The sequence below is a fragment of the Lissotriton helveticus genome, chromosome 10, assembly GCF_964261635.1.
Source record: "Lissotriton helveticus chromosome 10, aLisHel1.1, whole genome shotgun sequence".
Classification (NCBI taxonomy): Eukaryota; Metazoa; Chordata; class Amphibia; order Caudata; family Salamandridae; genus Lissotriton; species Lissotriton helveticus.
The window spans coordinates 103,948,430-103,961,931 of NC_136071.1; the positions used below are offsets into that span (position 1 = coordinate 103,948,430).

General features: G+C 44.1%; 1 protein-coding gene across 1 annotated transcript in view; it reads right to left on the reverse strand.

Annotated features, from left to right (window-relative positions):
* The window catches only part of CIAO3 (cytosolic iron-sulfur assembly component 3), a 100,416-nt gene that overhangs the window by 71,540 nt on the left and 15,374 nt on the right, over positions 1 to 13,502 (reverse strand). The window contains exons 2-4 of the mRNA XM_078664889.1: positions 12,783 to 12,878; positions 11,387 to 11,530; positions 2,560 to 2,692 (exon numbers count right to left, since the gene is read on the reverse strand). Of these exons, the coding sequence (XP_078521015.1) occupies positions 2,560 to 2,692; positions 11,387 to 11,530; positions 12,783 to 12,878 (373 nt within the window). The remainder of the gene's footprint in view (positions 1 to 2,559; positions 2,693 to 11,386; positions 11,531 to 12,782; positions 12,879 to 13,502) is intronic.

The window sequence follows — 13,502 nt, forward strand, 5'->3', positions numbered from 1 at the left end:
CTCAGTAGAAGTGTCCGTAGTCGGGCCCGTAGGCGAGACCGTGGATCCCAGAGGAAGATCTTGGGTAAGGCCATGTGACGATCGCTCGACATGAGCCTTAGTGATTGTTCGAACGGGGCATAGCTCTTCACCTGAGCTATCTTCCGTGGCCCCATAGGCCTCATTGTCGTCTCCTACCTCGTCGACGACGTCTTCTGTATCGAGCATTTCGACGTCCGCGTCGTAGTTGGAGTCTATTTCCGCCGCTAGAGTTGAAATCGGCTCTCGATCTTCCTGCTCGTTTGCTTCTTCCCCCTTGAAAATGTTCACCGGGTCAGGGGCCGTCTGCTGGGCCTCCTGGCGCGCCACGCGCCGAAGTCGAATCGTCTTCTTGGAGCGAAAACGGGAACAAGCCATACAGTTGGCTTCTTCGTGATCCGGCGACAGGCACTTGTTGCACACTGGGTGGACATCGATGTGGGGATACTTCGAGTTGCACACGGGGCACCTTTTGAACGGGCTCCGTTCCACGATGTGTCGTCGAATAAGTCTGGTTGCGTCGACTGGGCCTCGAGCACCGAAGAGCCACGCGACTCCTCTGGATGTCCGACTCGGAAACTGAGCCGGAACAGAGCTGGGCACCGAACGCAAGACAATACCGACGCTATAGGAAAGGCCTTCGGGCCTAAAGGAAAGTTTCTATTGATTCCGATCTTGTGATCTTATATGCATCCGAACCCAATGGCGGAAAAAAACAATCTGGGGATGGAGTCGATGCCCATGCGCACTGTAGTCCAGGGGAGGAGCCACCTATCTCGTGATACTTCGAAGACTCTTCCAGGACAACAATGTGCAATCATCCGGACCCAACACTAGGCGGCGATCTATGCATCAGATATGAATTCAGCAGACCACATGCCTCGACCATATTAAAACATAGCAGTTAGTATATCTAGGAAGCAGATGAATGCATAACAGATCAGATGGGTGAAAGGGCAACCCCGTCCCTCACCCTCAAGAGGGCAGTGGTAACAATTCTGAGAGGTAAAACCAAGAAGATGTCACCCTCTCTAAGCAAGCTGCATCATTTAACGTTTAAACATAAGTAATACGGACAGAAAACTCTCACTGGGAAAGAGAAAACAGAAAGGGACGAAAATAAGTTCTGCCAAACACATCTCCACAGACCCCATATCACACAGCAATTTGAGTCCACAAAAAGAAATTGGTTTTATTATTCATAAGAGAAAGTGAAAGAGGGCAACTTTCTGCTGGACGGAGGGTCAGTTACTTTAATGAGATGTGAATGTAGCCTTGGTTTTGATAGCTAGACTGAAGCATGCTGGAGAGTGGTAAGTGGAAAAGAGAGTCCTTTTCTTGTTGTTGTAACTGAAGTCAAAATATTATTATATAGGAGCATATTTCTTATTACCTTCTTGTCAATCAAGTCAACAGAGAGCCTTGGACAGTTCAAAGTCTGGTAAAAAGTCCCTCTGAACTTTGCAAGCTTTTTAACTGGGAGTCACAGCAAAGGCCTTTAAGTATGAGACAGATAATCACAATGTCCAAGATGGAGGGGTTGATGTATTAGTCATTTTCGAAAAATAAGGTGGACCTCAATTTTGAGAAGACTAGGGCTATTGAGAGGCAATTACAAGCCAATGAAAACATACATTTTCAGTGATAAGAAGCCCTTCTTTACCACTGTTGCCATGTGGGTCCTTTGGAAAGATTCGAGTAAAATCGCACACAAACAATTTTCACTGTTTAAGCAGCTGTTGAAAAAAATAAATAGTTTATTACCCTTGCTCGCAGGCTTGCATATCGTCCCTCCTCTGGCAATGGTTATTAGTTAGTCACCTGACACCACACTGGCATTTGGAGAACAAGTGTAGGCAAGGTAACATACGCTTACCTTGTTAAATACCAAAGTCACAAAAAAGAAAGAAATCACATCAGAGATAGTTCTCCATATACTGGCATTATAAAACAAAAGCCTGGAAACAACATAGATGGTCGAAGATATATGTATGGAACAAAGAGAGTGTAAGACTGGATACTTCGGTTGTACCCAGGAGGGTCTCACAAACGTAGATTAAAAGAAAAAACACTGAACTTATTAACATTGTCATTAGTAAGATTAATAATAAGATCTTGGTCTAACCTGTGGATTGAGGATTGTGTGATAGTGTCAAAATATTTAGGTGTTTTAAGAATGTTTGCGTTGATGTGTGCTTTACAAAAATGATTTTGTTGTAATTAAATAGATTTTAAGACTATTTGAATACATGAAGTTTGAGAATTTTTTTTATAACTCTTTATTAGTACAGTTAAGATAGATAGTCATTGCATACAGGAGATCATTACTTGTTTCAGTGTCACATGTTCTGAATCGCACATACATATCACAACGTTTGGTATTATACATTACAAGATGGTCATATTTCATATCAATTAGGGGAAGTTTGAGAATTTAGTAAACCCTTTGTGTTACAGGATTATGGTTTACGGGTCTACTGTACTAAATTTGCTCTTATGGCCCTCCTTAATCTTCCTTTCGTAATTGTTTCAGCCACTTACCAATGCCTTTCAAGAACCCTGTGAGCTTCTTGGCAGTCTCTTCCATGGTAAGGTCATACTGTGCAGCAAGTGATGCCCATGACTGCGGTGAAACTGAAACCACCACCAGTTTCTGTTGGCTGGGATCTGCATTCTAGGAAGAAGAAAGCATTTGGAGTCAAATGCTTTCATTGTGACTGGGTCACAGACTTTGTTTCCATATGAAATCAAAATGAGCTTTTAGGTAAGGTGTTGAATATGAATCTTCAAACAATTATTTATTTAAAATACTTTTTAGAAGTTGCAAATAAATGGCATTCAATCCCCTGGTCAAGGTGGAATAATTTATTCAGCCAGTCAGCACTTTACAATTGAATCATTTTTACCAAGGTATTACATGTCAAAATATGCATGCAGTCGGGAAAACCATGAAATCTGTATGACCTTTTAAGTCTTATCTTGTCCACCATATACGAAAGCTGGGGTGGGTGGAACTCACGGTTACCTAAAAACTGAGCGAGATTCTGCGGAGTTCGCACGCAATGGAATTTTGGCTCGTTGCACTGCTTGCTCCGATTTTTAGCACCGGGAGCTTGTTCCATGCTGTAAAAATCAGTGTGAATGGCACCATGCAGCGCGCTCTGCCATGACCTCCCCTGTTGACAAATCTTGCAGAGAGGTGTTCTAGAGCCTGAAAATTGCGCTAAGGGACGCAAATTCTTGATCGCGCCGAGCAACTTAACGTTGGCGAGCTGCACATGAGAAAAAACACCGCCACAAACCGGTTGGTGGAGATTTGCCAAACCTCTGTGCTTCAATAGGAGCACAGAGTGGGCAAAATTTCATGAACTCCGCCGGCAGAGCAGAATTTTTCACCCACCCCAATACGAAAGCAGTGGAGGGGTTGACTATTATACTAATAATTAGATAATTTCACTTTTGCGCTTAATGTGCCTCACACTAAGTGAGTTGCACCATAAGGGAAAACAACACCATTTACGTCAAGAAAAGTACAATAATCCAATACAAACCCAATCTCTCACGACTCAACTGGAGACCTCAAGCAACCTTTTCACAACACAGAAGAAAGCAAACTTCAGAAACTGTTAAATTAGGCATACAGTCCTTCACTCCAATTCCCAGCTCATATATCTTCTTGCAAATAGTTGATGCCTGAGGGCCGCAAGATGTAGGAATAGTAGGCGACTGCATTGGCTGCCTCACTGAAGATTACTCAGCTTCCATTTAACTCATGCCGCAAAGTACAACCATCTTCTGCATGCATTGATGTTTGCCAAAATATGGGATAAGAACAGGTTCAAGTGGCACAATATCCTTGCCACTCATAGAGATGTTTTAACTTCTAGGGGCTCTAGCTTATTTGGAAGCAAGTTGGTCAGGGTGTTTGCTGCACTCACCCCATATGAAAGCACTTGACTATATATGACACTTCTCCAACATGTATTGGTTCAAACTTAATATTTCTTCAAAAATGTGCAGTCAATAATTTCTGTGGCATTTGTATCTCCTACTGAGAAAAAGCCTATATCAAGGGGACCACTGACCTTTTAAGCATGAAAGGACCTAAAGAAGTCCATAATGTGTGGATACTTTACCATGGAAATAAAAATACAGATACCCATCAGACCTCAATATTTTACCAGGAAGCAACTTGTAGACTCTTTTGGGTCAGCTGGACAAGACACTTGCATGTTTGCATAGACATCTACTAGGAGCCGCCAGGGCTAGCTCTTGCTACCCCTGGCTTGTCCTATAATACCCTTGGTCTCAGCAGCATGTGATAAGGCTAAGAGTGGGAAGGTTTAGAATTGGGCACAAGACAGAAGTAATAAGAGTGGGTAAACCTATTTGCACTAGCTTTTGCGCTTCAGAATTGTTGAGTGAATGCAGTGCCTTAAATAAAGGGACTGAATCCGGACAGCAAGTTAGATATCAGAATACCACTCTACTTTGATGATATCCTCCCAGACATGAGAGAGCAACACCTGAAAATTCCTTAGTTGCTTTAAATTTTCCACGAGTTTGGGTATCACTTAGAGTACCAGATTAATTGGAATAAATCCACTGTGTTGAAAATAAATGAATGGGACAAAGAGATACAAACTGAGGCCATTACATTAACTGAGGGGAGGTTTAAAATACCTTGGGAAAGAACTTACTATAGATGAGCATAGGATGGATTCTCAAGGCAATTTGGAAGAGCCTTCAGAATAATTTAAGTGGAAATATGGGGAGACGTCAAACTTTATGTCAGAATGTTGGGAAGAGTGGTCACATTTAAAATTATAACACTAAACAAACTACTACACATACTTTAAAACAGTCCATATCCCATCTCAGACACCTGCTTAAAAAAAAAAAAAAAAATGACAGAAACCCAGACCTTACTATCGGATGGGAGATCCCCACGAAAAATATTTGCAGCAAATTAGATAACTTGGCACATGAGTAATTAATGATTGGGGTCTTCCTCCAGTGGAGGGCTCACACATACAGCTACAGACTACCTATAGCAGAAGCCTGATATCTACAATACGTACATTTGGAGGGGGAGGGAGAATTCCCGCAAATCCCCACATGCAACGACACAAAGCCACAACCTTCACAGGCAGGCACTGAAAGATCATGAAAGGAACACTCTTGTGGGTGGCCACAGCACTGAATGATGTACCCAAGCCAAAAGGATTTCAAAGGTGGCACAACATTTAACCCCTTGGGCGCGGCCGCGATTCTGCGCCTGTGCGGCGTTTTTCTAAGTGGGCGGGTTCATGACGGCCCCCAGCCGTCATCAGGACACGCCCACCGCGGTGCATGACGCACGGGGGCCGTCATCAGCACCGAAGGGGTTAACCTCTTCCGTGCTCATGACGAGCTTAGCTCGTCATGAGGCACGGTGCTCCGGTGGAACGCTCGCATGCGGGGATAATTCCCCTGCTGTGCTGAGCGTTCCACGGAAACAGGTGTGGTCATGACGAGCTGAGCTCGTCATGAGCACACGAGCACTGTGCCTCATGACGAGCTGAGCTCGTCATGAGCACCGGGGCGCTGTGCGCGCCCCCATGCCCCCCAGCCCAGCAGGGGAATTACCCCCGCACGGAAGGGGTTAAACATCACTGTTAGGTGATATAAGTGGAGAGGATGAACTGAACATTTTTAATAAAATGGAAGAAGAATACAATAGGTCACCCTCCCAAGCATTTCGTTAAATACAGCTGGGACTTGCACTGGCATGTTTAGTTAATTGGCCAAATCTACCTTAGATGCCCCCACCCTAGAATACAGTCATGAAAAGAAGGCTGCCTAGGGCCAGCTGACAGTCTACCATTTCGGAGAAGCTTGAACGGAAAAAGAAAGAGGAACATTTGAGGATGTGTTTTGGGAGTATGCGTTGATGCACCCGAGGGCTGGCAGACAGCTCATCAAATTAGAAATCCTGCACAGCACCTACTGCAACAGGATTAGGTTGTATAAGTGGCAGGAGCCTGAAAGGTGAGGAAGGATAGGGTAATGTCTGCACACACTCTGGGAATGAAGGGTTATCCAGATGTATTGAAGTGAAAAAATTGAAGAAATGTTGAAAAAACTAGGTCCACGCGTCCCTATGACACTCCAGTTCATAAAACTGGCAATAACTAATAATAATGACTTCGCACAAAAACAAAACACCTACTTTGTTTTCTTCGACTCAAGATGGCCAAACAAGACATTTCAGGGGATTGGGGAAACTATTATATGGCACGTTCGGTCAAGATAGTGCAGTGTGATGTATAACCGCCAATTTTAACATCTTTGGGGACCTCAACATTCATTTTGATCTGTGTACTGACAACAAGGTAAGCAGCTTGCTTGCTGACTTAGCGGCATTCCAGCTTTGCCAATTGGTTCAGGGTCCGACACATAAAGGGGGTCCCTTTTTGGATCCCATTTTCACTAACCTAGAGGAAGCAACTGCAAAAGCACCCATTCCTATGACTTGGACTGATCATATGTTGGTGATTATGTCCCTACCTAGTCAGGATACTTCTATCCCGAGGCCAGCACATAAAGTGCATAAACGTCCATGGAGGAAAATACGACTTGAGGACTTCCATGCCTTACTTAAAGCGCATCCTTTTACGGATAGCGAAGACACTAATCAGGCCTATGAAAATGTTTATAATTGGATTAACCGGGCGCTGGATACTCTCATCCCCGCGGACTAGATTAGAGCCCGTGCTCAGGAGTCTAGCCCATGGTTTAATTTGGAGCTTTCAGCTCTAAAAAAAGTGTGTAAAATCGCCGAACGTAAATGGAGGAGGGATTATGTACCAGAGCTGAAAACCTTATATGTCGCCTCTCAAAAAAAGTATCACAGACAGATTTGTATAACCCGTGCTGCATATTATACTAGCGAGATCAATGGCAGCCAAAATCCCTCCAAGATTATTTTTTAAATTCTCAAGGAGTTAAGTGCGAAAAAAGTGGCGACTAATGCTACCAGTTCTTACGCACTCTGTGATAACTTGGCTTCCTTTTTTGTTGATAAAATTTGTAAAATCTATAGTTCCTTTTCAGCCACATCCACCCTCACTCCTCCTACGAACAGCCTCACTCATGAACTTGAGCTCATACCGGAGCTGGATCGAGAGGAATTTCTTAGACTCTGCCGGAAAGTTAAATCAGGCTCTCCAGCAGATCCCTTAAAACCGGAACAGTTCAGAGAGGCTGGCTCCTTGGTCCTTGACCCACTAAGAACTCTGATCAACTCTTCATTTGCTACATCAATAATACCTACCAGATGGAAGCAGGCATGGGTGTCCCCTATCATTAAAAAACCTACTTTGGACCCCACTAGGCCGGAGAATTTTAGACCCATCTCCCTGCTACCCTGGCCCGTGAAGGTTGCGGAATCCTATGTCAATACCATTCTGACTCAGCACCTCTGTTCTCATAACATTCTGGATGCTTCCCAGCACGGATTTCGTGCTGGACATAGCACTGAAACTGCTCTGCTCAGTGTGACAGAACATCTCCGGGCCATTTTGGATTCCGGACAGACGGCAGCACTGATCTTATTAGATCTCAGTGCTGCCTTCGATACGGTGTCACATGAGGTTCTGCTACACAGATTGGAGACGGCAGGGGTTGTGGGACAAGCCCTGGCATGGTTTAAAGCTTTTTAGACCGGTAGATCTTTTCGGGTTTCCATCCCGCCGTTTCTTTCTAAAGAATATGGCATCGAGCAAGGCGTGCCCCAGGGCTCCACGCTCAGCCTGACGCTTTTTAATCTGTATGTTCAGCCACTAGCGGAGGTCGCCAAACGATGGGACCTGTCCATAGTCTCATACGCGGACCACACTCAGCTGGTGGTGATGCTGAGGGATGAAGTTGGGGCAAAAGCGCACAACTTTAAACAGGGCCTTACTGCAATAACAGCATGGATGACGGCTAATTATCTTCAGCTTAATGCTGACAAGACGGAGGTGTTGGTAGTTGGCAAAAATGCTGCAGCATGGGGTGAAGAATGGTGGCCGGCAGTGGCGGCTGGTGACATTTGAAAGTGGAGGGGCGTAAAATGCTAGCCATACTGCTACCTAGAGGGGGATTCGGGGAGTTCTCCCCCGAGAAAAGTTTGAAAAAAGAGTGGCCAAATGATGCATTTTCAAGCAAATGTAAGAAAGCAGGAAGGGTAATAAAGCAATTGTGAAAGTGTTTTGCTTTATACTTTTATAATCTACTGCACTTTACATGCATTTTAACAAGACCACACATTATTATCACATTTTATAACCAGAGCCCCTTATTAATGCTGCAGAGGAGTGATTAGCATTTTGAGGCAAACAAAGGTGTACTTCGTGGGACATGACCCCGCTGTCATTAAATTATATCCATGATTAATGATCTTCTGTAGCACCAAGCTAAAACTTTGAGTGATAATGAATAGATTGTAAACTAGATGGATACAAAATGAATCAAAATGATGAGAAGCACAGCTGGTGCTCAAAGTTTATTTTAAATTACAGCACGCATCTCTGCCATGGAGCTGTCAGGGAGGTTTTGTACTCAACCAGACTTCCTAGAATAGAGCACGAAATTTCTCGCTCTTAAAGCAACAGTACAAACGAGGACATCCCTATATTCAAAAACACGCAGACACAACATGTTTTCATGTCAGAGTTGACGCTGTTTGTGGCGAACATTAAAGGTGGTAACATTGCTCGGTGTGTTTGAGCGCCCGATGTTGACCATCTGCTTGTAATCTGCACCAGTGGGCTGGTAGGCCTGACAGGGCTGTCATCCCGACCTTTATCCTACAATCCCCAGCTGGCACGCGCAGCAACAATGCACTCCAGATATACAGCGAGATGATATGCACGCCTACAGTGACTCATTCATGCCGCCATAGCATAGATAGCCCTCCACAAAGACACTGAACTTAAGACAACACCGACTCTGGGGGAACCTGCTTTCTACAGTGACTCATGCCAACATAGGCCTTTTGCACGATTACATAGGCCCACCAAGACACTGAAGTCAATCTTACACACCGACTCTCGGGGAACCTTTCTACTGGCTGCCATAATTTCTCAGTGTAGAAATGGTTATGCAAATGTTTACTTAAGGCGCCATTCATGTCACCCCCGCACCGTAGATTTTGGAGGCCCGGCGGCGGCACAGATTTTTATCCTGCAAAGGCAGAGGACATGCCCAGGGGAGCCCTCACCTGCCAGCCAGTCAGCCAGCCACCAAGATGCGCTTGTTGTTAATCGTGTGTCTTTTCTGTTTATTATCTCGACGCAGTAACACCGTAGCGGCATAATTTCACAACGCCTGATTTATGCTTTTATGGTGAACGTCTGAGGAATAAAATAACACATCCAGTAGAACGTGCGCAGCGAAATGTGGGTTGTGACATTTAGAAACTAAAGGAGGGAATTAAGAAGACCAGGATGTGAAAACAAGACTGAGAAAAAAGTGAAAAGAAAAACAGCCTGTAGAAAACCTGCGCGTGGACAAAAAAAACGAGGCGGAGAAGAGAAGTGAAAGCTGAGGAATCAGGAGGGCGCATAAAAGCTCTCCAGGGAAGGGAGACTGGTATACAAACGAAGGGAAAGACACCGTGACATCGACGATAATAAATGATAAAATATTATAAAACTTACCTTGGCTTCAGTTCCCGCTTTTCTCCCGAGACTGCAGACTCCCGAATCCCGCGTCCTGGATTTTGAAAACGTCTGGGCTCTCGTCAACAGGAAGGCTGCAGGCAGCCTCCCTCCCCTCCGCAGCAGCCAGCGCTGTGATTGGATCGGCCGGCTGCCCTACCTACGTCATTTCTCTCTGTATGCTGCAGCATACAGAGAGCAGGGAGAGTGGGAGGGGTTACTCGAGGGCAGGGGGGAGCGGCTTGCCCATTGTTCTTAATACTGTCTGTTTGGCAGCCTCTTAGGCTTCCCAAACAGACAGTATTAACAACAGTGGGCAAGCCGCTCCCCCCTGCCCTCGAGTAACCCCTCCCACTCTAACTTCTGCTTTCTCGCCGTGCGAGAAGGCAGAAACATATGGTAGTTATTACGGTAATAACTACCATGTGTTTCTGCCTTCTCGCACGGCGAGAAAGCAGTGGGGCGGCGCCCTAACGCCCCCATGGACCAGCCGCCACTGGTGGCCGGACACTCTTGGCAACCCCCCAGAACCTAAAATCGAAGTTAAAAATCTAGGAGTCTGGTTCGAATCCTCGTTAAGTTTTGTTGCCCACACAAAGAAAGTTGCAGCCACGTGTTTTGGAATTTTGCAGGACCTGAGGCCAATATTAAAATTCTTCGACCCTCCTACGCGCCAGCTTGTTGTGCAGTCTACTATCCTTTCACGATTGGATTACGCAAGCTCTTTGTTTCTGGGAGCCAACCAGACGGCGAAGGCTCGTTTACGTGTCCAGAACACAGCGGCACGTGCCTTGACTGGACTTCCCCGGTTCAAATCAGTGACTAACACCCTCTCAAAGCTACACTGGCTTCCTATGTATAAGAGAATCCATTTCAAGACTTTGTGACTTGCTTTTAAAATTGGATTCACCCCCCATGCTCTGCCCCTTGATGATGATGTACTCCCCCCGTAGAGCTCTTAGATCTGTGGGACAGTGTCTGGCCGTGATTCCTCGAGTAAAGTTAGCCCGGATGGGAGGACGTTCCTTCTGCTATCTGGCTGCAAAACTCTGGAACGCCTTACCACTGCAGATCCGGGGTTTAAATGACCTCCTGGCTTTTCGAAAGGCTATCAAGACTCAACTTTTTTGTCAGTAACTGGTTATGTTCTTTTACCTCTCCTCGGATTAAGCGCCGGGACGCCCCTTTGCTGAGGCAGCCGCGCGCTATATAAGAACGTGTAACATAACATAACATAACAACTAAACAGATGACGTACATAGACAAACAGACAGAAGTTACTTGAGGACATTTAGGGAAATATGGAGAGTGTGCAGGATTTATAATGGATTTTATAACCCGGAGGGACGATAATGATGTGCACCTGCATACAAAGTCCTTTTCTAAGGAAAACTCCAAATGCAGCTGCACAGAAACCATGCAAATCAGTGAATTCCACATTTGTAAGACGTCTGCAGCTAAAGCTTCAGGTACATTTGTGTACAGTTTGCTGCCTCTTTGCTTTGTCGTCAGTTGGACCTTTTCGAATGTAATTCTCCCAAAGACTTCAAAACACTTTAAAAAGAAAATGCCCTTCTGTTTGCATTTACATTTAACTTCTGCAAACCTTCACCCATACTGTTACACATTGCAAAATCTTATAAATATTGCAGCATCCAACAATTCTTAAACCAGTTGTCACTTACCTTGTTCGACTTTAATACTTTGAAAATCTCCTCGTGGCTTTGCTGTGTGATTAATACGCTTTCTGCTGATGTCACACAACCACTGCAGGCTAAGCAGTCGTTCAGAGTGATCTTTGCCTTCTCAAGCTTCTGGGCTTCACCATCCTGCAAAAGAAAAACAGGAAGTCAGTTGCTGCTCCACCGTCTGCAGGTCTTTATAGTTAGCATCTCTTTTTATCATAGCTGAAACCTGGACAAACCTTCAGTAAACAATAGCCATGGAATTTAAATGGAGACGATGACCCTGCACATTTACTTACGGTAAAACGACAACAACATAAAAGGACCAAATGTTGAATGAATACGATACACCACAGCAAAATATCATCATGGGGCATGGAGCTGAAGTTGTGAGGAGGAGCTCTATGTAATTGCGTTTACTAAATCAAGGACTGCAAAGCCAATACTTCAGACGTTGGCAAGCTGCTGCAGTGTTTACGGTTATTAATGCAAGCATATGCCACAAATAATACAAAAAGGAAAACAAATACAAGATGCTGCCTAAACACGAGGGCAATAGACATTTATTTTATAAAATAGGTACATTAAATAAAAAAGTTTGCATATCATCTTAATAGAAGAGAATGGGCGCTTCCTAACAAGAAGGTGTACAGGTTCAGAATTTCTTTTCAGTTTTAGGGAAATCACAGAAAAAAGGATTGTTATTAGCATAAAGAAAGTTTACATTGGTTTTAAATTACTGTAAACTGAAGACCTTGTTCAAACACTGAAGAATAACTACAAAAGAACACAATGATAAAGAATGGAAATAAAAATGCTATGTCAAAGGTAAGTTATGGTATACTAGCCCTAGCACTGTAAGCACTTCTTTTTGGGCGGATATGAAAAAGTTATTTTTTCACTCATAGTTCAAGAGAATCAATGGCTGGTGTAAAATGTGAATGACAGATGAAAAGACTAATGGATGAAGAGAGCAGACACAAAGCTCATCTTTCCAGTATGTATGGCGGTTAAGACTGACAAGAGTTATACTTTAATAAACCAAGTTAAATATCTATTTCAGTTGATTTGTATACATGGCAATTTGGGAATCGATTTGCCTAAGCTACAGATCTATGAAGAGGAAAACCTTTTAAATCATCTTACAGAAGGTCAAACTAGCACATAATCAGCGCAACACATTCAATCTAATATCACAGAACTAGAGACAATTTCCCTGGGCATGAAGACTGAAGGAAATATGCTTGAAAAGCAAAGATCAAAATCAGGGAATAGCACCTGTCATGATGAGGCCAGAATTTGACCCTCAAACTAATTAGCTAGGTTAGCAGACTTGTATGAAAAGCAGTCTCCTTGAGGTTCTGATAGCGTTCGATCAAAAGGAAAAGTGTCTGACCTGGTTAACCTGAAAGTAATTCCCATCATCTTCGATACGGATCTTTGCTGTGGATTTTCCAGGCTTCTTCTCGACTTTAATTGGCTTTATGCAGTCCTGAACAGATTAAAACAAGTAAACACAATATGAGAAGCTGGAGAATCACAAAAGCATGAAACACGGTCAATTGTTTTTAGTTTAATCCTAATTAAAATGGATCAGGTTTCAAACGCTGAGTTGCGGGACTTCAGGTCTTCTAAGAGGGGCAAAGGCAACAGAAATTCTTAATGCACTGAACTCTCTCAAAGGTGCCAAACACGAAATTTGCATACTCCGTTCTTCCAGCAGGAGCACTGTTCCACCACCCATACCTGTGCCCTCTTCCAGTTTGTCCCTATGCTCAACAATGAATGCAAAGGTCTCTCCCAACAAGATGACCCCAGAGCAGACTCCCTGACTCTTTTTTGTAACATCCAAAAGTGCTGGGTCAGTCCTCAATGTGGTTAGGAGCATGAGGAGGGTGGATTCATTTCACAATCTGCACTTGTGCCCAAGCAGCCCACAGACTGGAGGTAGTGACTGTAGGCCTGGTTATTTGATGCATGTAAGAAAACACGTGCAGAGCCGTGCTTTATAGTTCTGGATGCCTCTGTGCAGTTCACCAGTTGCAGAATATACAAATATGTTCTTGTCACAGAAAATCAATGCTGAAGTTAGGGTGGAAATTCATATATTTTACTA